At 42.4% G+C, this 25,429-nt stretch overlaps 1 protein-coding gene across 2 annotated transcripts in view; it reads left to right on the forward strand.

Moving 5' to 3' along the window:
- The window catches only part of SLC8A2 (solute carrier family 8 member A2), a 298,189-nt gene that overhangs the window by 91,169 nt on the left and 181,591 nt on the right, over positions 1 to 25,429 (forward strand). For both annotated transcript variants that reach the window (XM_089684241.1, XM_089684240.1), the window contains exon 2: positions 11,699 to 13,517. In XM_089684241.1, coding sequence (XP_089540367.1) covers positions 11,767 to 13,517 — 1,751 coding nt within the window. In that variant the 5' untranslated portion in view covers positions 11,699 to 11,766. The remainder of the gene's footprint in view (positions 1 to 11,698; positions 13,518 to 25,429) is intronic.

Raw genomic sequence — 25,429 nt, forward strand, 5'->3', positions numbered from 1 at the left:
AATGCGATCACATGTCATGAATGCATTATGGGTCAGCGCGCCTTGTCTGCGCGCCTTCCCAGAGATCCCCGCCCCATCTTCTCTGTCCATTTTCTCCGTGGCCACACATGTCGCCGCCATTTTTGGGAAAATTCGATTCGTGCATCCGAAGTTTGCTAATCTTCGGATTCGTCGCGAATAGAATTTTTCCAAATCTTCGGAACGAATTCCACTTCGTCATGTTCGATTCGCTCATCTCTAATCATGAGCTTTGTTGATTGTAGAACTCTAGCTTTGACTCACAGGGGTTTTTGTGACCACAAAGAGAGCGAGGGTCCTTCTCTGCAGCATGCTGACAGCTGACATGCTTAGTCACAAAATAGTGTAGGAAGAAAAAAAACACAAGAAGAGGGGTGGGTGCTATGTCCATCATTATCTCAGAGAAAGGGATTTTGCAGTAACAAAAAAATCCAGTTTTCTCTTACAATACATTGATGAACACAGCTCTTCCATTCTTGACCATAGGGATGTCCCAAAGCAGTACCGGATTGAGGGGTGGGCAAATCAAATAACTGGAGCAGCCAGGCAGACAACCACCAACACAATTCCCTCTCCCTAAAGGGAACAAGGAACCCTAAACAGTGGCCTGCAAAGTTGACCTTGCAGCCAAACAAGAATCCGAACTTTGTTAAGTGTGAATGCAGATGACCAGGTCGCCGCCTTGCAAACCTGATGCAAAGACACCTGCTGTCGGAATGCCCAAGACAGGAAAGGGCAGAGCCCATCACTTAAAGGTAGAATCCTGAATGATCATCTGCCGAATCCCTCAGGAACCAGTGGCAGATGAGGCCGCCAGGCCTCTCTAGGGGCCATCTGTCATCACAAAAATATGACCTTTGAAAAGAAAGTTGTAACAGACAGGTATGCACTACCAAATCATATCTGGGAAAAGCAGTGCAACTTCCACATGGTGTGAAGGATGGGAACACAGGGAAAGCAGGATAAGGTTCTCAATCAGGTGGAATGCTACACTACCTTCAGCAAGGAGGAGGGACATGGATGTAGAACCCCTATATTGCTGTGTAAGACAAAGAGGAAAAGACATACAGGATAAAGTCTCCATCTCCGACACCCATCATGCGAAAGTCACAATGAAACAAATGCAACTTTCTTAGATAGTACAAGTAGAGGAATAACGAAAACACCCTCAAAGGAAGGCTTCTGGATGCGTGAAAAAACCAAGTGCAGGTTCCACAGTGGGAATGAGAAATGCACAGGAGGCACTACATTGCAGCCCCTTGGATGAAGGTACAAATCAAAGCTTGTGCAACAATGGGCTGTAGAAGAAAGGGGCTACGGCAGAAACCTGATGCTTAATGGTACTCAAGGCAAGCATTTGTCCAACACCCCGTTGCAAAGACCAGAGCCCAAGCCACCGAGCAGAATTGTGTCCAGACACCCAGAGCCTCGCACCAGGCAACGTAAGCCTTCCAGGTGCAAAAATAAAGCTCTCAAGAACTAGACCTTCAAGCCATCAGTGTAGGCAGGGACACCGAACCCGAAAATCTCCTGACTGCCAGAACCAGGCTTTTATAACCATGAATTCAAGTCAGAGACTCTAAAGCAGGGTGAAAGAACAGTCCTTGGTACAGAAGTCGCTAGGGATCATCCGCACCAGCCAGCCACCAGAAGGGCTGGAATCCCCCCAAGCCTCTAACCTGCAAAGCTGTCGATGAAGGAATGTGAGAGGAGGAATGTAAATAGGAGAGGATACTGATCCTACTGTGCCACCAGTGGGCCTATTGCATTTGCCAGGGGGCCCCGTGCTCTCGCCATGAAAACTTAGCACCTTCCAGCGGAATCAAGGCACTAGAAGATCCATATCCAGAATGCCCTAGCATAGACAGAACTGATGAAACACATCTGAGTATAGGGACCACTCTCACGATCTAGTGTCAGATGACCAAGGCAATGCCTACATATTCACGACACCTGGAATGTCCTCGACAGAGAGAGCTGATACAAGAAGGTCTGCGCACCCAAGGATGCGTAAGGTCTCCAGTCCCGATGTCACACTCCTAATAGCACCCTGGAGGTTGTGTCAAATTGTATCCCAAATGGATACCCTCAAAGAAGGTCCATCCAGTGATCCACAGCCAGCCTGACCGCACATAGCTCCAAGACATTGACATTTTTGTGCACTATTGACGATGTGCATCCCTATCGCAGAACATGAGAAGCGTAGATACCTAGCTCAGATGGGGAAGTGCTGACATGTATCCTCAATGTCAGTGGAGGCCATAACCCCCCCCCCAATGAAGGCGGGGGGGTCACCACAGAATGGTTAGATGCCAGCTTGAATTCAGAGCCTGAGATCCAGGAACAAGTGAACCCCTGTCCCCTTTCAGAACCGTAAACAGGTTGAAGTAAAATTAACCCTAAAACCGCTCCAGCTCCGGGACCATGACAATTACTCCCTGGAAAGCAAATGCTGCCCCACACAGCATGGGAAGATGAAGATTGGATAGAAAGAATTGCTCTGGAGGATAAGTAGAAAATGCTGAATTAAAGTTGGATACAATCAGTTCGTGGGTCCCAAAATCAGAAATGAGGGAGACCTACATACCCATGAACCAACAAGGACAACCCCTTTACTCTGAAAATAGGTGGGAACAAACCTTCACGTTGAGAAGAATTTGTTCATGGACTTCAGGGCCATGTGAGGCCAGGAACACATGACATCATTCACAGGTGGCTTGAACAGCATGCAGTCCTTGTAGGAGGTGCCAGGAAGGATAAGTCCACTGAGGCCATTAAAGATGATTGGTTGGCGGACTAACACTTACAGTAAGTCAAAAAAATTGCCGAAGTACCTTCGCCAAAATGGATCGATTGAAGAGCAGCATGGCTGCATCCAAGGACGCCCCACCTTCTAAGTTATCATACTGCGTTATTATTGTTTTTATTTTGCTATTATTTGCCTACTCGCCACCATCCATCATCTGGAAGAGATGGGTGGACTGCCATCACACACATTGTCTGCTTTTTATTTTTCTGCTGCCTTGGCCGATGGTGCAATTCAGTCTGTCACCATGTTTTACTTGTTAATGATTGCTTAGTGTCACCCGGTGAAGATGGTGGCTCCAGCTGTGCCTGGTCTTTATTTCCCCAATTAGGTAAGACCCTGCTGGACCGAGTCATAACCGTGTTTTATGGGTTATGGAGGGTTTCGGATTCTTATGGGATGCACCATGCACCGAACTCCCCATTTTTGTTAGTGGAACTACACTGCACCTTAGCACCACAAATCAAAAACACTTAACATTTAAAGCAAATGCACCTGTCCATCCATGTCTCCATGCCTTATTGTGCTCAGAAATCACTTTGAAAAACACCCCCTAGCATTTATGACCATGACCATCTTGAGTAAGGGCAGATAATTAATGTAGCATTTACTTCCTGGAATCCATCTGCCCTTAGCTCAGGCAAGCATGATGGGGGTTTGCTTGGCTCCGAAAATAACTTTTTCCTTCCTGAAGACTCCTAGGATGTATGACATAATTTGCAAAGGCATGAAAACCAAAGAGTAACAGAAGAAATGTAAAACAAAGTTTAAAACAAGTAATTATAATATACATTCTTATCCACTTACTAATGCTAGCAGCATAAGGATTAACAATAGTCAATGTTGACTGACAGAGTGAAGGTCCGCTTTAAGGCCCTGGACCTCTGTCAGCCAGATCCACACAGACAGTTGACATCTGTCCTTTACCATTTTGTAAAACTTGGCCCACTCAGTATGCTTTGGAGTCACCAGGTCCGTGGTGAACACACAGCGCAGAGCTGAACTGGCAAAGAGAAACAGAGTGCGGACAATGAAGTCTGCCTTATGGTCCACAAGAGTCTTAAAAGGGAGGAGACTCCCCCACTGCATCATTGTTGCCGTCCTCAACCTACTAAGGGGGGATCTCCTACAGGCGGTGAGATCCGCAAGTTTAAAAGGACCTCCTCAAAAAAGTAACATACGGGAAGGTGCTTTGGAACCATGAAGGGGTACTTGGGATGTTCCCATTCTTTGCAAATGAATTTGTAAAAACAGGTGGGATAAGCTTGTGCGCACCAAAGGGAACAGTTACTGTGCTGGGAGTCACTGAGATATCCTCACTCGCTAACGTTCCCCTCCCTGGGAGAAACAGTGCGGCCACCAGATCAAGGTTTTGTGCGGTAATATAGCAGAGACCTCATCCTCTCTCACAGAGGAATCCTACACCACATCCTGAGACTACATGATGTAGAGGGGGGACAACCCAGTGCCCATTCCAATGCTGAATTGCGAAACAGGATCAGCAAGCGCTGGGCGTGACACTTCAGACCGCGTCCATCCACCCTATCATGGCTATGTCGACCAATGCAGTAGTGGGAGGGGGGAATCCCCTGGGCTCAGAGCTCCCCAGTGCTTTTGCAGTGACTGGGAGAACCCCAGCATACCCGGGTATTCGGGAAGGTGTCCCCAGGATTTCCTGTATAGACAGTTTTTTGGTAAAGGTGAGCTATACCTTTAAGTTCCTTCAGAACCTCTAGATACTGTCCTGATGCATTCTGTGAATGATCAGGAAGGATCCTGTATTTCAAGTACTTCTCCATTCAAACATAGCAATGCAGTGTGGGACAAAACAAGTCAGAAGACAGCCACTTGAGGCAGGGAAGATTGGATTCTACCCCCCCCCCCCAAATAAAAAATACTTAACTTCTAACTCACAATTCATCAAGAATTGACTATTAATTTTTATATCATTGCATAATGCTTGTAATATCTTTACTTCTTTTTGTTCTAAAAATGATTTTAACTGTATTGGTTTGCACCCTTGTAGAGTCCTAATAACACTTTGCAGTACTATTCGTCCCAGCACTGACAAAAGTTTCTTCCTGAATTTGCTGAGTATGCCTGAATGACTATGAACTATAAGATATCCACTGTACAGTATATATTTCTTCACAAATCAAGCAACAAGCATATACAAAATTGTACTCAGTCTGCTGTGTCAGAGAATCTACCACACGATATTTGTCTGGGACTTTTATTATCCTAGGGTCATTCAATATGTATAGTAATTTATTGCAATACAGATCCTGTTTTCTTTTAAAGACCTGTCATCTACATTTTATGGAAGGCAACTTTGGCTGCCTGAGTAAATGCACAGTTAAAGTGTTACTAAACCCACAACAATAACATTAGTCTGTATATGCAGTAAAGCGTGCTTGTTACACTCACTGTGGAACCTAAGGGGTTAATCCTCCGCATTGTGTAAAAAGGCTGTTTGATCTCCACTTCTTCTACTGTCCCCAATCCAGCTGCTGCTAGTATAGAGCTCTAGGAGTCACTCTGCACATGCTCAATTTAGTCTGTATTGCTATAGAGTTTTTTTTTCCTTTGGGAAGGTGCATGTGATCAGCACAGAGCCAATCAGCACTGTCTAGACAGAGGGTCAGGGGTCATGCAGCCTCATAGGACAGTCAGGGGAGAATAAAAACTCCTCCTACAAGCTTTAACCAGTGCTCGGCTGAACACTGATAGAAGTCACAAGACTGCTCTTATGGCTGGTAATAAAAGGTATTTAGCAGTTTATATTTACTAAAATAATTGCATTTCCATGTTTTGTGTACTGTGGGAGACCAGATATAGTGAATGCAGGGTCCTGGGTTTAGTAACACTTTAAAACACATAAAGTGTATATTCATTGTCCACTATTTTAGGTACAGCTGCTGGGACTGTAAGGAACTTGTGAAGGATGTTATTAATACTAAGATATACAGTACTTGCTTGGGAGTGTTAGGAGTTAGCAGGTTTAGCTTGAAGCAGGCATGTAAAACTGCTGTTTCTTGGCTGCATGCATCCCTCCCGCTCCTTCTCTACAGCCCTAAGCAGTTTAAGAATTGAAATTGAATGAGGCCCCAGCTGTTCTCCTTTTGATAAAGGCTATACTTCCTATTATAATTTTTCAGTTGAATAATTCATGAAATGTTTTTTACTCCGGAGCAAAGTGTAAGTTACATTATTATAATTTTACATAATACTAATGGCCCCTCCCAGATTGACTGCACTAAATATTGCCCACCTTATGCATTTGATTTTGACCTCCCTGGCCTACGGATTAAAGATAGCGGGAGGACCAGGCTAAAATGAATCTAAACACTTGGTAAAGGGCCTTGGGAGGTCAACCTGTAATTTGCAAGTATGCACAACACCATACTCAGTATTGATGGAGAGCTTGGCAGGTGGAAGTGTTGAGGAGAATAGACTCCCAGAAACGTAGGTGTCCAAGCAGTGGAGCAGCTTTCAGAAATGTGGGCAACCGGAGAGGTAAGTATTTACAGTCTTCTTTTCAGGTAGCTGCTTTCCTGGGGAATATAGTACAGTAACAGGGTCAGTTAAAAGTGTACCTAAAGCCAAAACCTGGCTTTGGCTACAGTAGGAAGAGGTTGGAACCCATCTCATATTTTTATTGCTGTTTGTGTCCCAGCCAGGGAGATTTAATATCTCTATTTGTTCTGGTGACCATTGTCACACGTGATGGGAAAGCATATATTTTCCAGCTATCCCTGTGTAGCTCTCACCCCCAAAGGAACCGCTGGAATTAACGGGCACTTCTGTCCTTACTTCAGTGATAAACCATATATATATTGGATCCACAGCACACCAGTACACCTTGTGGGAATTGTATAACAGGTTTAATAAGACAGGTAAAAATCTGCAAATAGACTGCAAATTAACTTAGAAAAAAGCAGTTAAATGCACTGAATACACAAACCTTCTAGAATTGGCACAATAACATCAACAAACACAATATTCATGTATATAAGTAGATACCGGTATAGCTAAAGATCAGTATTAACCCCCTGCAACTATAGCAGCAATATGTCCCCAGCTAAACTGACATCTCTTTAGGCTCAGTCCCAAATTCACTTGTATACTGTGGGACTGTAACACTGTGTAAGTCTATGTGTTGCACAGGCCTGTGAATCGGTGGAGCGCTCTTAGGGACTGACATGTCACTGGTTAGAAGTTGCTCACCACATCCACGAAGAACAGTCTCCAGGGGTTAACTCCTTGAAGGGATGATGAATGGGGCTCTGTCTCTGCTAGTTTTTTGTTGTTGTCAATTGTCGGTGCTGCACAATCTCTGAGGTGCCTCACATGGGATGGTCACACGCCTCCTTTGCGATTTCCAACACTCTGACCTCTCTCTTTGCGGTGGGAGATGTCGTTGCTGTCGGTAACTGCCGTCGCGGGTGGCTGGTACCAATGAGCACAGTTGCTGCTGACTTCAGCTACTGTAGATTACCGTTGTCCTTAGCAACCTCTGCTGTGCTGGAAACAGTGTCAGTGTAGTTCAACAGTAGGGGCTGCAGACTAGCTCCCACATGTCTTCTGCAAAGGCACACATGGCTCCTCCACCCCCTTCCTCCTTGCAAAGTTTCCTGGTCCTGTAGTCCCGTGCAGTATAAAGTTACATTGTCTGCCTCTGTAATGAAACTGCAACTCCCACAAACACTCCAGTACTGCTGAGAGCTGAGCCAATCAAACCCTTTCTGACAACATGCAGTCTTAAAAGGGAAACAGTTCTTTAAAAGGGAAACAGCAATGGCCCCACTACACCTGGAACAGGATGTGTAAAGAAATCTTCCAATGGAAGATTGTGACTTACTCCTGTAGTGCATGGTTTCTAAGCCTGGCCAAGAACATTATAAAATAAGTAGCTGTGCATTCATGCATTAGCAGGAGCCTGCACTGTACCGGAGGCAGCAATTGTCTGTATCTGGAATAGTTTCAGGTAAGTGTTAAAGTAAACCTACCATATAGGTTGCTATTGCTGGAAATGCTAGTTGCGTAGCTGTCATGTTGATACTTTGGCTTTATTATGATCTGAGAAACTTAAACACGGCATATATGCAAGGAAAGTACAGACGGAATGAATTCAGAACTCCTGATCTACATACAGTACTTGTTCTAGGTCAGACTCAAAGTAGTAAAACCAAAGGGTCAACAGGACAGCTTCACAACTAGCATGTTTAGTAATGGTAGTCTCCATGATTCTCTCATGTCAGGCTTCCTTTGAAACATAACTTTACTTTTATACATTCGTTGAGTGCCACTCCAGACTCCACTTTTAAGAGCCTTTAAGAAGCTTTATTCCAAGTCTGTATTGGGCTTAATTGTAGAGATAGGGTGGCCGGGGAAGGGGGCAGTCATACCACAAAATAAGTGATTGCAAAGGTTTTTTTTTTTATTGAAAATAACAAACATGTTATACTTACCTTCTTCGTGCAATGGTTTTGCACAGAGCAGTCCCGATCCTCCTCTTCTCGAGTCACTCACCAGCACTTCTGTCTCCTCCCCTCTGCTGAGTGCCTCCACAGCAAACTGCTTGATCTGAGGGCACTCGTGCTTGCTCACTCCAAAGCCCTACTCTATGTGTCCATAGCCACCCGCTTGTTCCTCTCTTGTTCTGATTGACAACAGCAGGAGCCAATGGCTCCCTCTGCTGTATCTGAGTCAATGAGTAGCGAGAGAGCCTTGGCTCTTGAGCACATCGCTGGATCGAGATCAGGCTCAGGTAAGTATTTAGGGGGGCTGTGGGGAGAGCTGCATGCAGAAGGTTTTTTACCTTCTGCCCTTACAACCACTTTAAAAACAATGATCCAAAACACTTGTACTTACATACAGTTATCCTTTAAGTGCCTCCCTCCCCCATCACCGCCTTTCCAGACCTTCTACTATATACCTGTCTACACTCCTGCCAGTTCTACATTGTACCACATCACAAAAACAGCTAAAATCAGGATCCCAGGGCACAGAAAAAATGTATATAAATTGTCTATAGATGATGCCGACTCACCCAGAAGTTGAAGGTGGCGCTCTCAGGACCAAACGCATATAGTGGGAAAAATGCCAGTGGGTAGAGCTCCCCTGGAAAAAAAGTCCTCAGGAGAACAGTCATGTGGCTAAAACATCATGTTTATTGACATTGTAATAACAAATGACACACAGTTAGAGCACCCTCCTCCTGATACTTGTAGGTGGAGGGTGCTCTAACTGTGTGTCGTTTGTTATTACAATGTCAATAAACATGATGTTTTAGCCGCAGACTGTTCTCCTGAGGACTTCTTTTCCAGGGGAGCTCTACCCACTGGCATTTTTCCCACTATATGCGTTTGGTCCTGAGAGCACCACCATAAACTTCTGGGTGAGTCGGCATCATCTATAGACAATTTATATACATTTTTTCTCTGCCCGGGGATCCCGATTTTAGCTGTTTTTGTGATGTGGTACAATGTAGAACTGGCACAGGAGTGTAGACAGGTATATAGTAGAAGGTTTGGCATTTTTTCCACTATATTGTCCCACCCATGAGGAGCCACACAGCTACTGTAGCTATCCAACCTGCTCCCTTACTTCCTTTATTCATTCCTATGAGGAGGATGTTTATAATGTAGAGTTACATTAAAGGATTACTTCACAAAAGAAAAGCTATCCTTTCAAGAGCAAATGGGTTGATAGCAAGAACCCTGTATTTGGCGTGACTTGATATATTTGATGGAGTGTTTCCATTAGCATAAGCAGATGCAGTTCATGAGATGTTTGTTAGCGAAACATAGTCACCTATATATCACTATCAGATTTGAAAGATTTACTATATAGTTTTGGGACATATATATCCTGTTAATTATTTAGTGTTGCTTCATAAAGGCAATGCATGGAGTAATGATGGTTACTGAAATGTCATAATCAATTGCATTCAGTCAGAGTTTAGGTAACTGTACTTAGATCAGCCTGATTTGTAACTCCCAACTATTCCTCTTTTGGGAAAAAAACCTGTCCCTCCTTTCTCCTAAGCCCCTCTTTATGTTCTCTTGTAGAGACCTGTATAAGTGAATGAACTAATACATTATCAAACGTGTTAATGGGCTAAACTTTATATCTGTCTTTATTGCACTGTTAATTGTCAAATGCTAGGATTTGAACAGGATATGAAAATGGTAATATATCATCAAAGGGTTAAACTGAATATTATTACAAAGTAATTAATTTTTTCACAGTCAGCCTGACTAGCAGTGTGGCAAGGATATGTCCCATTCCTAAATAATTTGTGCTAAAATTGTCCCTCTTTCCCACATCAGAAGGTTGGGAGGTCTGCTAATTGCTTGCTTGAGATTACTGAGCTTTGCATTTCATCATTGATCTTTTCAGTGCCTTATTAAATGCAGGATCGTCTTCCATTTGAACATTGTTCTGTATAAAATACCAGAGGAAGTGAGAATATCATGAAATTGGTCTGAGTTGTCATTCTGTTAAGAATAGAATGCCTGACTGTTTGTTTATTATAGATTTCAGTCTATAAGAATATAGGTAGTAGAAAGCAAAAAGTATTGATTTCCCTCCTGAAGCTTTTACTCAGACATCACTAGGAATAGATGGCCTTATTCAGCAAGGAAGTGAAAATAGCAGTGATGGTCTGCAAAGTATAGTAATCCACAGCAACCAAACAGAAATCCTTGCGCATTATAAACTGTATATAACCGTGGCATTTTTACTTCATTATGACCAACCCCTAAAACTAGACTAGAGTCACCCTACTCTACTAGTAGTTCAATTTAAAATTTTATACACCCAGGGAGGGGAAAATGTAAATATTAATTGTGCAGGGAAAGCCACTATTAGGACACAGTTTTATTGCACTGGCAAGCAAGGTGTCAGTATTGAATCTTGTATGAAACACTACAATGTTTTACTAACAATCAGTGACAAGATGTGTGGGTGGTTATGTATAGCCCGAGAACCCCTGTCACCCCAGACCATGGCCCATGTTGACCATAAAACATAGTCAGCATGACCCTTTAAAGTAAATCTGTGAATGGGTCACAGGCTATCGAAATAGGTGCTTTTTGCTCATAAAATGGCTGGAGAGTTGGGCCTTCCCCCTTTGGCAAGGCCATGGACATTTTTGTTTTACATTTTTCTTAGTAGTAAATAAACTTTACAGCAAGCCTTCACTTACCTCTGCAGCTACAGCCACTGTGGAGAAATTCATCCTCAACTTTCTAAGCACTGAAGTCATTCAATTTGTTCTCTCAAGAGCTCACCCTGCTCCCCTCCCCTCTCCCAGCAAAGAGACTCGGCAGTCTTCCAGCCTTCTAAATTATAATGTAGACACAAACCATGAGCCCTGGGAGAGGGAGCAAGGTAAGTTGAGCAGGTGAGAGAGAAAAAATGAGTGACTTAAATACCTTGACTATGAATTGCTCCACAGCCTGGCAATGTCCTTAGCCTGGCTACCAATTCACTTTATCCACAAATGTAGAAATGGTAAAATACCATACCAAAAAGCATTGGAAAAGAATAAAGAATATAGCATAAATGGACAATTTGATCTCAATCTCCCGTCATTATTTTGCAATTCTTTGGAAAATTATTGTCCTTTCTTCTTTACTTGATACTGTCTTTTACTACCATATTTTTAATTGAAGTCCATTTTACAGGGCTTGATATAGGTTAGTTGGTAGAATATATAATGTAGGTGATTCTAGGACAAGGAACAGATTTATAACTATTTCCTCAGAATCACTCAGTCAGTATAAGTGTATGATTGAAAACATTATAATACATGTTTCATCTTGGTTTGCAGACTGTTTTTAATTATTTTATTTTTTTTTCAAACAGGGATTTTTTTCCAAAGCTTGCATAAAACCACCATCTTCTTGAGGACTATCACATGAGAAAGATCAACCATGGCATATCTCCTGAAAGTTGGGTTTGTTCTAATGGTCTATGTCTTGGCTTTCGCCTCATCAGAAGAATCAGAAAATGGAACCTGTAAACAAACTGGGAAAGAAAAGTGTGAGCCAGGTATCTTGCTTCCAGTCTGGAGCCCTCACAATCCATCAACAGGAGACAAAGCTGCTCGTGCTGTTGTTTATTTTGTAGCCATGCTTTACCTCTTCCTGGGAGTTTCCATCATTGCTGACCGATTCATGGCATCCATTGAAGTTATTACCTCTCAAGAGAAGGAGATTACTCTTACCAAGCCAAATGGGGAAACCAGTGTGGCCACTGTCCGAATATGGAATGAAACAGTTTCTAATCTAACCCTGATGGCTCTAGGTTCCTCTGCTCCAGAAATCCTTCTTTCTGTCATTGAAGTGTGTGGACACAATTTCCAGGCTGGAGATCTAGGACCAGGAACAATTGTGGGTTCTGCTGCCTTTAATATGTTTGTCATTATCGCCATTTGTGTCTATGTCATACCCAATGGTGAAACAAGAAAAATCAAGCACCCAAGAGTTTTTTTTGTCACTGCCACCTGGAGCATCTTTGCCTACATATGGCTGTATCTCATTCTTGCTGTTATTTCCCCAAATTGTGTTCAGGTCTGGGAGGGACTGGTCACTCTATTATTTTTTCCAGCCTGTGTAGTCTTTGCCTGGATTGCAGACAAGCGACTTCTCTTCTACAAATATGTTTACAAGAGATACAGAGCAGATAAGAGAAGAGGTATCATTATTGAAACAGAGGGTGAATTTCCCAAAAGCATTGAGATGGATGGAAAACTGGGGTCTGGGGCAGTGGTGGCACCAGAAATTAAGGACCCAATAGACCAAGACAGTGCAGCTGCTGCTGCTGCTGAAGCCAAGGAACTTGATGAAAGCCGTAAAGAGGTGATCCGCATTCTAAAAGAACTAAAGCAGAAGTACCCTGAGCGCGAATTGGATCAGCTGGTTGAAATGGCCAATTACTATGCCTTGTTGCACCAACAAAAGAGCAGAGCATTCTACCGTATTCAAGCCACACGTATGATGATTGGGGCAGGCAACGTGCTGAAGAAACATGCAGCTGATCATAGCAAGAAGCCAGCTAACCTACAGGAGGTGACTTCTGAATCTGGGGAAGAAAACACAAGCAAGATCTTCTTCCAGCCCTGCAATTACCAGTGTCTAGAGAACTGTGGCTTTGTTACACTTAATGTTGCCTGCCAAGGAGGAGATGGCACAAGTACTTTCTATGTGGACTACAAGACAGAGGATGGTTCAGCCAATGCTGGTTCAGACTATGAATATAGTGAAGGAACACTGATTTTTAAACCTGGCGAGACCCAAAAAGAGATTAAAATTGGTATAATTGATGATGACATCTTTGAGGAAGATGAACATTTCTTTGTACGTCTAATGAACTTGAGGGTGGGAGATGCAGAAGGAATGTTTGAACCAGATGGGGAAGGACGCCCCAAGGCACGTTTGGTCTCACCACTCATTGCTACGGTGACTATTCTGGATGATGATCATGCTGGAATATTTACTTTTGAGGAGAAATTGGTTCGTGTCAGTGAAAGTGTTGGGGTGCTGGAGGTACGAGTGGTGAGGAACTCTGGGGCAAGAGGGACTGTGATCATACCATATCGGACAGTAGAGGGCACAGCTCGGGGAGGAGGTATTGACTTTGAAGATGCTTATGGAGAATTGGAGTTCCAGAATGATGAAACTGTGTAAGTACCACAATCAATGTACAATGTATAACTAGGTTTTATGCAGGTCCAGAGTGGTCACCTGCACCTGTTAGCAATGACATATGCCAACAAGGTATGTATTTATCTTTTGCACTACTGTAATACTATGCCATTTTGCCCAAGGATTTATCCTTTAAACCACAAGCTGCCCATGCATTAGCCATAATAAGCTTTTGTTTATCTACATACTATATGCACATTTTTTAGCTGTATTTAGGCTTTTTATGTCTGAATTTCCTATGCACATTAAAATGAAAAATACTTTGATCAATCTTTAACCTTTCGCAGGAAAAATTTTCAAATGCTGCCTATAGTGCAGCCATTTTCATATTTGGGTCCATCTCATTTCTAATTTATGCTGGCCAATTGATGAATCTAAAATATAACCTTTATTAAGATATATCCACTCCAATAGGCATTGATTAAAGCTTAGCATACATTTTATATATATCTGAATAAAGGTTATATTTTAGATTTATCAATTGGCCAGATGGTGTGTAGGGACATGCACCCCCTTCCGGCATAGATTTGTTATTTGCCAAATATGATGATTTACAATTGGGGCTTACTTCAATAGTCCATCTCAGCAGGCCTTGGGTCCCTAACCCTGCCCAAAAAGTTAGCCTGCAGCACATTGTGGTCACTGAGAAAGAACTATTTATAACTCTGCTCCACCCCTACTTAAATGTGAGAGATGATTAAGAGCCACTGGCATGTTGCTGCGGTAATCTGGTATGTAAGTCTTGACCAACTTTCCAAGTCAATAACCTGGCCATACTCTCTTCTGTGGCTCTTTATTTGCCAGTGAGGCCACCTGTCACAGCAGTAAACCAATAGTGAGGTGCAAGAGATGGGACTAGGTTCTCAGTAAGGGGATCAGCGCATAATTTACATACATTAAGAAATGTTTTTAAACATGTTTTATTTAGTTCAAGGAAAAGTTCAAAACATCGAACAAAAGGCATAAAGTGTACAATAGTTATAATGGAAGGTGAAAAGTGTTCCGTAGCAATTAAATTCATATTTGGGCAATTTATAGCTGAATAAGTATTCATCAGAACAGCTATCCTATGGCATTCAACATGATGTCAATCACCTTCAAAGAGCAGTAGTTGTTCCCGGAACTTCTCCTGAGCTTTTATTATAAACATAATAGAGAGGGTCGGTATGGGGGGTATGGGACTTGAAAGGGGGTCAGGGGATAGAGTGGATAAGTGGGGGAAAGACCAAGGAATGGAAGGGATTATCCATATTTTTATACCAGTCGGTGGAAAAATGGAATGATGGCAGAAGGAAAATAAAACAAAATGACTAAGACATCTAACAAGAAAACTAACCAGGTGAGCAGGCACCAATTAAATAGCAGTGGTACCTAACCATCTTATTTATGAAGTATACTTTAGAGAGACGCTGTCACCAACTTAAAAAAGTAAGTAAAGTAAAAGCACACAAAGGTCAAGTATTTTAAATGCTTACTTGCAGAGTTTTTCCATTCTGTAGGTTTTTATTCACTTGCAATCCGCCTTTAAACTTGGTAGAAAATTCAACTACTTCAGGGGAATCAACTACTAAGCATAGCCCCTCCTTCCTTGGACATCAAAAATCCTCTTATTGGAGTGTCTAATTATTCTCTGAGCTTGCCCAACTCCTCCAGCCCTCCCCCATACCTCCATTAAAATGTTTTGTGTAGCTGCAAGGGAAGTGGAGGGGCATACTAGTATGTCATTTGAGTGACAGATCTGAGTCTGCTGACATTACATCCAAGATGGTGGTTCCTAGCAGCACTCCTGGAAATTTTGAACAAGGGAGGCACTTAGAGGTAAATAGTGCTTACAATATATTAATTGTAATATAGTCTTTTAGGAAGATTTTTGTTGAAATAGTCTAATAATGAGGTCAAAGTTAGGCCCCTTCCACATGGGCAGCATACTTTTCTGCCCACAGACCCACAGTTGATCACTTTCCATTATTGTAATATTTAGTGATAAACTTTGGTTTGGTATAAACTTGGGTTTGGCCAAACCTGGAAGGCAGCTGTCCTTTTTGGGCCAAAATGCTGTGCCCGGGACATCCCCCACCCTGCAGCTACATGAACACAAAGGAACCGGGATGCTCAAGACATCATTGACCTGACCTGATATTGATTTCATATGGACATATTTGGTGACAGAACCAAGCCAAAGTTCATCCCTAATAGTAATTCCTGGACTAGCTACCAGTTGTAGAAAATTTTGGGCTCAGTCTTTTCACAGTACAAAGGGAGCAGAGAAGGAACAAATAGCAAGGAGAGCTGAAGAGCAGTGAGGGTAGTGTGCCTTCAGATGTCTCATTTACCATACGAATATCCATAATTTGGGCTTTTGTCATGTGTGGAGCAGCAGACAGCACTGCCAGAAATAAAAATTACATTTTAATGGGGACACATTCTCCGTGAATTGTGTCCCCAGTTGAAGTCAACAAACCTTTTTCATTTCTGGTGTGAGATTTTCTTTAATCCACACAGCCAGCTGTAATCAGAAGACAGAGGGATCCGGTGGGGATTTTATTACATGAAATATTGCAGTAACAGCTCAAAATACATGCTTACTAAAAATTTTATTTCAAGAATATTCTATCTACCCTGTAAAAGGAAAGATGCCTATACTTACCTATGCTGAGGCAGCTCCAGTTCGGGTCACATGACCAGCTTCAGTGTAGAGGACAACAACAGCTGACAATGGATGTCCCATAGTAGGTCAATGGGTGATGCCATCCCTAGACTCTGCAGCTATGGTCAGAGATCTCTACTCTACACTGAAGCCAGTGCTGAAAGCCAGTCAAGTGACCAGACTGGAACGGCTTCAGAATAGGTATGTATAAGCATCTTTTCTTTTACAGGGTAGAAAGAATAGTCTTAGAATATGAGTGGGAGTCTATTTAGACTTAGTTGGGAGATAATCAGCCACCAGAGGATACATCCATTACTCCTAAAGGAAGGATCTCCCAATTTTACCAGCAAAAGTATATGTCCAGCAGGTTCCAGGGAAAGTGAACCGAAAGCGTGTATAGCCTAATTGCAGGCATCAAAGGAGGTGAGCGCACATCTTCACTATTTGAAGGATTCACAAAAGTCACAAATTGAGGAACAACAAGCACCAAGTCACTATATACAAACAATTGTTTATTCAATGGGACTATTATTTTGATGATGTTTGGATTCATACTAATCACTACTAGTTATTTATGAGCATTTGGTTATTTTTGTTTATGGGGATCATTTAAATGCGTTTTAGTTGAGTGTTATTAGTTGGTTTATTATTTTTGTTAAATGAGGGTATTATGAATATAAATGAAATTGAGGGTATTAGTAAGTACATCATGCCACTAATGATTTATGAGCACTTGGCAAAATATTTTTTCAGAGGAGTATTTTATGTGGAATTATTTTGATATTTATTTGGAGGAGATTGATTAGTTGAAATTATCTATTTAAATATTTTTTGGTATTTATACACTTTTATTAGTTATTTGTATCATAATTTGAATTAATTTAATGGTAATAATTTAATTATTTATTGAGAAGTATTTAGGAGCGCAACATATATTTGTAGATATTTCTAACACAGTTGTAGTTATGTGTTTCATGTTTGCGATCCTCTAGTAATTATCATACCTGTGGCTCGCGAGTCACTCTGATTCATCTATAATTGGACTTCCTCTTTCATGGTCCATGCACACTTGTTTAAAAAAAACAGCAGTGCTCTTGGCAGAAAAAAACACAAATTTCAACCATTTTTTGTACTAATGTTTGGGAGCACTTAGCAGGGTTTAGCAGTGTTTAGGAATGTTTAGCATTTTTTTCTGCCAGAAGAACACCCTTAAAAATGCAAAACAGAAAGTTTTTTTTATGCCTCTAAACGCTGAGCTGATAAAACGCCTCTAGACTGTCTAATGTGCATGAACACATAGGATAGCATTAGGTGCTTCTGCAGGCAAAACGCTAAACTCGTTTATTTTAAGCCAATGTGCAGAGGTTGTGTGCCTACAGGCATCTGTAGTATTATTCCACTCCTTATGGTGCTATTATCCACCTGCGAGTTAGAAAAAAATGATTGTGCCTGTGTAATATTTTGATTGAGTGTTCAGACAGCAGTACAATAGGGCAAGGGTCAATGATCAAAGAATGTGCTCTAAAGGGTTGTCTGCTGTCACTTAACATTCTGTTATGTGTGAAAGCATCCTTTGGAAGCACTCATCTGAACATGTCCTGGACCTGTAAAAGAGCCAATTAATTATGATACAAGCATAGATTTTCATCCAAGTAAACAGAAAGAATGTGTTATTAGAGCAGACTGCTAATAGGGCAGATGAGACCAGCCAAAACCTTAATAAGTCTGCAGGCCACTCATCTTTCAAGCAGAACTTTAAACCCTAATTAATATTTTTCTATTGTTGTGTATTATCCGTTGATATGAAAGGTTCTTCTCAAGAAAAATGCAATGCTTTGCCTGGCATATGTCATCGGTCTTACTGCTGCCTTTGCACCATGCCTACATTCTGGGCTGATCCTATGATAATTGGGCTCCAGGATCCTGGCCCACATCAAGAGTGCACATGTGGGATTATCAGTAAGGTACACTGAAGAAAGACAGCACTTGATTAGGAATGCATTTAACACTTCAGAGTTGCTTTAATCTGAGTTTTATGTATTATTCTAAAGAGTGATTCCATATGCTCTGTACGTGGGATGGGTGAGATTGCTTCCCCAAATTTCTACTATGGAACCTCTATTCTCTCTTCTTGGTGTATCACCAGTAAAGCTGGCCATTTATTTATTTAAGGTACTTATATAGCGCTGTCAATTTACGCAGCGCTTTACACATATATATTGAACATTCACATCAGTCCCTAACCCTCAAGGGGCGTACAATCTAAGGTCCCTAACTTACATTCATACATACACATACTAGGGCCAATTTAGACAGGATCCAATTAACCTACCAGCATGTCTTTGGAGTGTTGGAGGAAACCAGAGTACCCGAAGGAAACCCACGCAAGCACAGGGAGAACATGCAAACTCCATGCAGGAGGCGCCATGGTCGGGAATCGAACCCATGACCCATTTACTGCAACGCAGACGTGCTAACCACTAAGCCACTGTGCCACCCATTTATGTAAAGAAATCCATGGATTTCGACATCCACACTTACGGCAAGGATGGACTAATCACCCACTGCCAATTATTGTATGGCTGTGAAAGTACCCAAGCAGAGACTACAGCTGACTTTTTTCCACCTGGCTCCAGAAACATCCACTACTTGAATTGCATGAATTACCCAAAATTCCAGCTGTATATGGCCAGCTTAAAGTCATAAAGGTTGCAATGTGTTAATATGTTATATTTTTGGTTTGTGTTTAATACCGCTTTAATGATACAATGATGGATATCATGCATAACTGCATGTATATTTTCTACATTTAAATCGCTTCAGCAGCCCCCTTAGTGGGGCCCCCTGCACCCCTAGGCCCTATAGCAGCTGCGTTGGCTGCTATGGCTATTATTTCGCCACTCAGTTCTATCCTTCTAAGGTAATAAGGAAATGAAAGCAATGTCAGGAACGGTACTGTGTATTGTTTCAGAGGAAAATAAAACCTCTGTTACATTTCCACAGTTCCTCCAATATAAAGACTTCCCCTTCTAGGGCCATGGCTAAGAAGGTACCACCAGTCCTCCTGTACAGGGAAGGTGTTTGGCGCAGTGGGATTGAGCAACTATTGGAATCGATCCTCTGTATGGCTCTCTTTGCAGCATTTGGCTTTTTCTCCTCCCCTTTTCACCTGCTGCAGGCCATATAGGGGATCGGCTCCAGTAATTGATATATGCACTGGTCACCCTCCCTGTGCACCATATGTTTTTCCCTGCTGCCCAGGCCCCCCCCCCCCTGTGCTCCCCCACTCCCTTCTATCACACAATAGGATCCTTCAGGATGGAGAATGGGGGAAGGGTCTGATCATTATGTCATATTTACCAGCCTCTCCCTTTACTGAATGACCACAATGAGTGATCTGTACTGATCACCAACTGTGTTCATTCTTAACTGAAGCATAGCAAGCTGTGTTTATTGTTTTTTTTTTTTTGGGGGGGGGGGCTGTCGTGTTGGCTGTATAGGGCCCCATGGTTTCTAATAGCAGACCTACCCCCTTCCCCCTTCCCCCAGTAAAGTGCTCCCCCATACCTGATGTTGTGTATCAAAATTGCAACCAGAGGGATCCCATCCTCCACACCACCCACTCATAGACAGCCCTAGCAAGGAAGTTGCATGCAACTGATGCAATGGTGATATGACCATGGCCAGCCAATAAAGGTTGCCCATGCTGTGAAAATTAGCCCAACTGCACCAGAGCTGTACGTTATTCCTTCCTCCACCCTTCTCAAAAGCTCTAAATGTGCCAAGCATATATGTATATAGAAAAGTCTGAAGATAGCTTTGCCTGGAGGCGGTTGGATTGTGCCTGAACTTCCAACAACCTTCCTGTCTATGCGCACGGTACGCCTAATTACTCTTCTAGAGCCGCAGTTGGCAGAATGGCAGGGATGTGAATGAAAGACCAGCATTGCTTTATTTTGTACAAAAATGTGACTGTCATCTGGGAAATAAAAAAGAACAGAACTGATAACTGGGCCCACTGACGCCATGGAGTTCTAGGAGAAGCTGAACCCTTTACATACCCTGTAACTACTCAATAGACATTTGTGTGACCATTGTCATGCCTACAGTATCCACAGTCCTCTGCCCTGGTGAGCAAAGCTTTGACAGATTTGACTACAGCTGTCATTTGAAGAAACTCTGACAAATAGTCTAATTGGACCAGATGGGGATAGCTGACCCGGAGATTTTTTGCAATGAACAGTATGCCAACCTTTTGCCAACCATCTAACTCATATGTGCACTGGCAAGACGGGTGAGCCTTAACACCTACATGGCACATACTGTATGAGTCCATGGAGGCTGAGTTTTCTGTGCTGGGATTGTGCTCATTGCAAGCTTCCAACACAGTCTCTAGTTATGATCGGAAGCCAGCAGGACAGCCACCCGATCATGTGACCACTGTGACAGCCAATCACAGCCGGTCACTGGATCGGGAAATCCATCCTAGCCCCTAGCCTTAAAACCCAGTTAAAGGGCCATAGCGGGTTGGCAAGTGGAAAGGGGTTAATGAGAGGAAGCCAAATGTTATGTCACAGTAATTAAGATCACCTCTTGGGAAGGCAGAAGTTGACAGGTATAGAATTTGTTCATAGACATGTGCAAATGAAAATTTGTTTTGTTTAATAAAATTTGTTTAATTTGTTTTCGGAATTCCATTTGATTTGAATTCAATTCAACCAAATTTGAATTGGCAGTCGAATTCTAATTTATTATATTCAAAATTCAGATTTCAAAATATGGTTATATTCTTTTTATGCTATTATATTCTTTTGTTTATTCTTTTCTATTCTATGCTATTCTTTTCTATTCTATTATTTTGTGTTGTATTGTATTCTTTTAACATGTCTATTTGTTAATATCTGTGCCTGTGCCTTAGAGTTTTAGGGCCCATTTAAGGCAAAATGCCTTGTTCCCTATCATCGCAGTTCATACTGCTGAACTGCATGTGGTGTGTCACAATCCACAATGGCCAATAGAACTGAATGAAATGTCACATTTTCTGAATCTGCAGTTATATATCTGTGTGATTTTGTGCAGCCTTCCAGTGCTTGCCTCACCCATGTGCTCTGCATAAACACCTTTTCATCTTCTCCCAAAACTTGGCCTTAAGGAAATCTAAGGTCACAGCATAAACTTTCATTGTATAATATCAGCATTGTAATAACAATCAATACCCACAATAAGTGCTTGAATTTAAATAGATTGTATACATAACCACAAAACGATATGAATATGTCACTACAAGTGAATGACAAAACATCAAATAACATCAGTTATGTCCATCTGTGATAATCATCCATCAAATTGCAATCTTTCCAATATATGCAAGGAAAAGTGTATTCTTTTACAGAGCAGGACCTCCACCGAACCTCAGAAGGAGTCCACTCACCTTAATTGTTGACCCTCATTTCAAAGGTCATTTTGCGCATAATAACAGGTTTAGTACCCAATATACACTGCTCAAAAAAGGAACACATATTAATCAGAGTATAGCATCAAGTCAATTAAACTCCTGGGACATTGATCTGGTCAGTTAAGTAGCAGAGGGGGTTGTTAATCAGTTTCAGCTGCTTTGGTGTTAATTGAATTAACAACAGGTGCACTAGATGGGCAACAATGAGACGACCCCCAAAACAGAAATGGTTTTACAGGTGGAGGCCGCTGACATTTTTTTCCCTACTCATTTTTTCTGACTGTTTTTCACTAGTTTTGCATTTGGCTAGGGTCAGTATCACTACTAGTAGCATGAGGCTATAACATGACCCTACAGAGGTTGCACAGGCAGTCCAACTCCTCCAGGATGGCACATCAATACGTGCCATTGCCAGAAGGTTTGCTGTGTCTCGCAGCACAGTCTCAAGAGCATGGAGGAAATTCCAGGAGACAGGCAGTTACTCTAGGAGAGCTGGACAGGGCCATGGAAGGTCCTTAACCCATCAGCAGGACCGGTATCTGCTCCTTTGTGCAAAGAAGAACAGGATGAGCACTACCAGAGCCCTACAAAATGACCTCCAGCAGGCCACTGATGTGAATGTCTCTGACCAAACAATCAGAAACAGACTTCATGAGGGCGGCATGAGGGTCCAACGTCCTCTAGTGGGACCTGTGCTCACTGCTCGGCACCATAGAGCTCAATTGGCATTTGCCATTGAACACCAGAATTGGCAGGTACGCCACTGGCGCCCTGCGGTTTTAACAGATGAGAGCAGGTTCACCCTGAACACATGTGACAGATGTGAAAGGGTCTGGAGAAGCCGTGGAGAACGTTATGCTACATGTAACAACGTTCAGCATGATCCTTTTGGTGGTGGGTCACTGATGGTCTGGGGAGGCATATCCATGGAGGAACACATAGACCTCTACAGGCTAGACAATGCACCCTGCCTGCCATTAAGTATCGTGTTGAAATCCTTGGACCCATTGTCAGACCCTATGCTGGTGCAGTGGGTTCCTCCTGGTGCATGACAATGCCGGGCCTCATGTGACGAGTTTATGCAGGCAGTTCCCGGAGGATGAAAGAATTGATACCATTGAATGGCCCCCACCTCTGAAATATCATGTTTCAGTTAATTCGACGCCACCAGGCTGCACCTCAAACTGTCCAGGAGCTCAATGATGCCCTGTTCCAGATCTGGGAGGAAATACCCCAGGACACCATCCGTCCTCTCATTAGGAGCATGCACTGACGTTGTCAGGCATGCATACAAGCACGTGGGGGCCATACAAACTACTGAGGACCATTTTGAGTTGCTGCAATGAAATTTCAGCATAATGAACTAGCCTGCTGCATCATTTTTTCACTTTGATTTTTGGGGTGTCTTTGAATTCAGTCCTCTGTAGGTTAATAATTTTTATTTCCATCAAACGATGAGGCATCATTACATTCCTAACACATTACCCAGTCCATATCAGTATGGATATCCAGCATGATATTTTTCCCATTTGAGATCTGATGTTTTTCAAAGTGTTCCTTTCATTTTTTGTGTATGTAGCAGTGTATGTAGAACATAAAAATAGCCTAAGATGGGACCTTGGAGGCATGACATTTACAATAAAAACGTATCATTTAGTAATCCATAATAGACAAAATACAAAAAATGTATACACTACTACAAAAAATTCTAATTAAAATTCTAGAAAATCACATCATAGACAATAATGTATATTATCTTGACATGTACTAATTCTTCTTTGCTCACTGCATTTCTTGGACATAAGCCACTACTTCGGGAGCCATCAGTATTGTCTATTGTATGCACTAAATAAACTATACAATAATCATAATTAATAACACAATATATAATTCCATTGCAATACAATCCTAGGTCCACCAAGCATATGATATGATTAGAGTTCATATTGGCTAGACATGGGGGAATATGGATGGAGGAGGTGATGGATATGTGGGGGTGGACGCCCTGAGTGTCCCCAGATGGGCCAATGTACATGGTACCCACGGGCAGCGCGCTTGGTGGACCTGGGATTGTATTGCAATGGGATGATATATTTCGCTATTAATTATAATTATTGTATATCTGATGTTGTGTATCAAAAGTGCAAATGGAGGGATCCCTTCCTCCACATAAAGTAAGTTTACAAACTTCAACATCGTTCAAAGTAATAGGACTAGGCTAGAAATAATTGAAATGTAATGTGGAAATGAATGTGCAATTTTACATGTTGACCATAGATACGCTTTGAAAGAGTGTTGCTCCATGAACTTTTGTCGATCAATGACAAAAAGAAGCTCAGTTAACCCAAAACAGCATTTGTCCTCTTTATTAGTTGAGTGAGCAGGATCCAAAGAGTATTCTGCTTTTTAGTGATTGCCAAACGACACAGGAGATTATAGGTTGGTATCCTCAGCTGCCGTAATGTCACTGGCCTAATAAGGAACTAGTATTTCCTAGGTTAGGTTTAAGAGTAACTCCCCCCACAACTTTGTGGGAATAATTTTACTATTAACCCCTTATTTTTTTGGTGGGTTATGCCTAATTAACATACTCATTGTCGGGACTATGTAACCCTTCTGACCCATGGTAGCTTCTGGTCTCATTCCTGCATCCTGGTTTTGGCTGATTGCACTATTCCTGTCTGACTAGTTGCTAGATGACCTCTAAGTGTGACGTTCAATCTTGTTTTAAGCCTGCCAAGCCCTCAGTCTCGTCCTTGTTATACTGTTTGCAATATGCGCTTAAAGCTCCCTGTATCTGTCTTGTTCTCGTGCTTTGACCTTCATCTTCACCCGAGCCCTGCCAGCTAGTTTGGATTCCCTGATATCGACCTTGGATTGGACTTTGACGGATTTGATCCTGTCTACTCTCTGAATGCTGCCTGCCCTGTACCCAGACTGCCACTGACCACTCTACCTGTCTGCTAACCACAAGTAGCTGTTGACTGTGCTCAGTTCCCACCTGCCCAGGCATGGTAGCCAGGCACTATAGCATAAGACCTGGGGGCAACTGAGGACTGGTAGGCCTGCTAGCCTTTTGGGAAAGGGGGCTGCTATAAGCGAAGAACGCATGCTGGCTCCCACAGCACCATCTTCTTTCCCTTTGTGATGATACACTGATAGATCCACTCTCATCCAATGCCTTCTGGAATATCTGATGTGCAGCAGGTCTGATGTTATTCTCACCTAGGCAAGAAACAAAGAAAATAAGTGTCGGGTTCACATTTATGGTGTTCTTTAGGGTTAGCAGTCTATTGTGTTATGCTGTTCATTAGGGAATGGGTCTATAACGTTTTCAGATTAATGTAACATAAAATAATAATCTGACAAAGAGAATGAGACTGCCTTGTAATTACAGGTGAGTGTAGCTGAGAACACAGTGCATAGTTCACACAGCTGCCTTGACTTTTGAAACTTGGAATGTCTATTAATGAAATTGTAGGCAGGTGCAGTTAGCTTGGCTGCCACTCGGTTGTTCTATGCCAGAATAGTGTCTGGTTACAGAATATAGTATCATCAGGTGCTATGTCCCTTTTAGTGAGAGTCCTCCTCCTGTAGTGATGTGAGGGGTGAATCAGTGCCCACATATAGGCTAGGTTGGGATGAGCCTTAGTGCAGTTGGGGCATTAGAGCCAAACACCCCACACCTATGCAGATCTAACCAGCAAGTGGAGGCCCTGGAAAGGGCTGAAGGCCGGAGAGAGAGAGATACCTGCACCCAGAAGAGCTGACTGTAGACTTCCTCATCC

Source organism: Staurois parvus, unplaced genomic scaffold (assembly GCF_062004578.1).
Source record: "Staurois parvus isolate SC_StPar_1 unplaced genomic scaffold, SC_StPar_1.0 ptg000340l, whole genome shotgun sequence".
NCBI classification, from domain to species: domain Eukaryota; kingdom Metazoa; phylum Chordata; class Amphibia; order Anura; family Ranidae; genus Staurois; species Staurois parvus.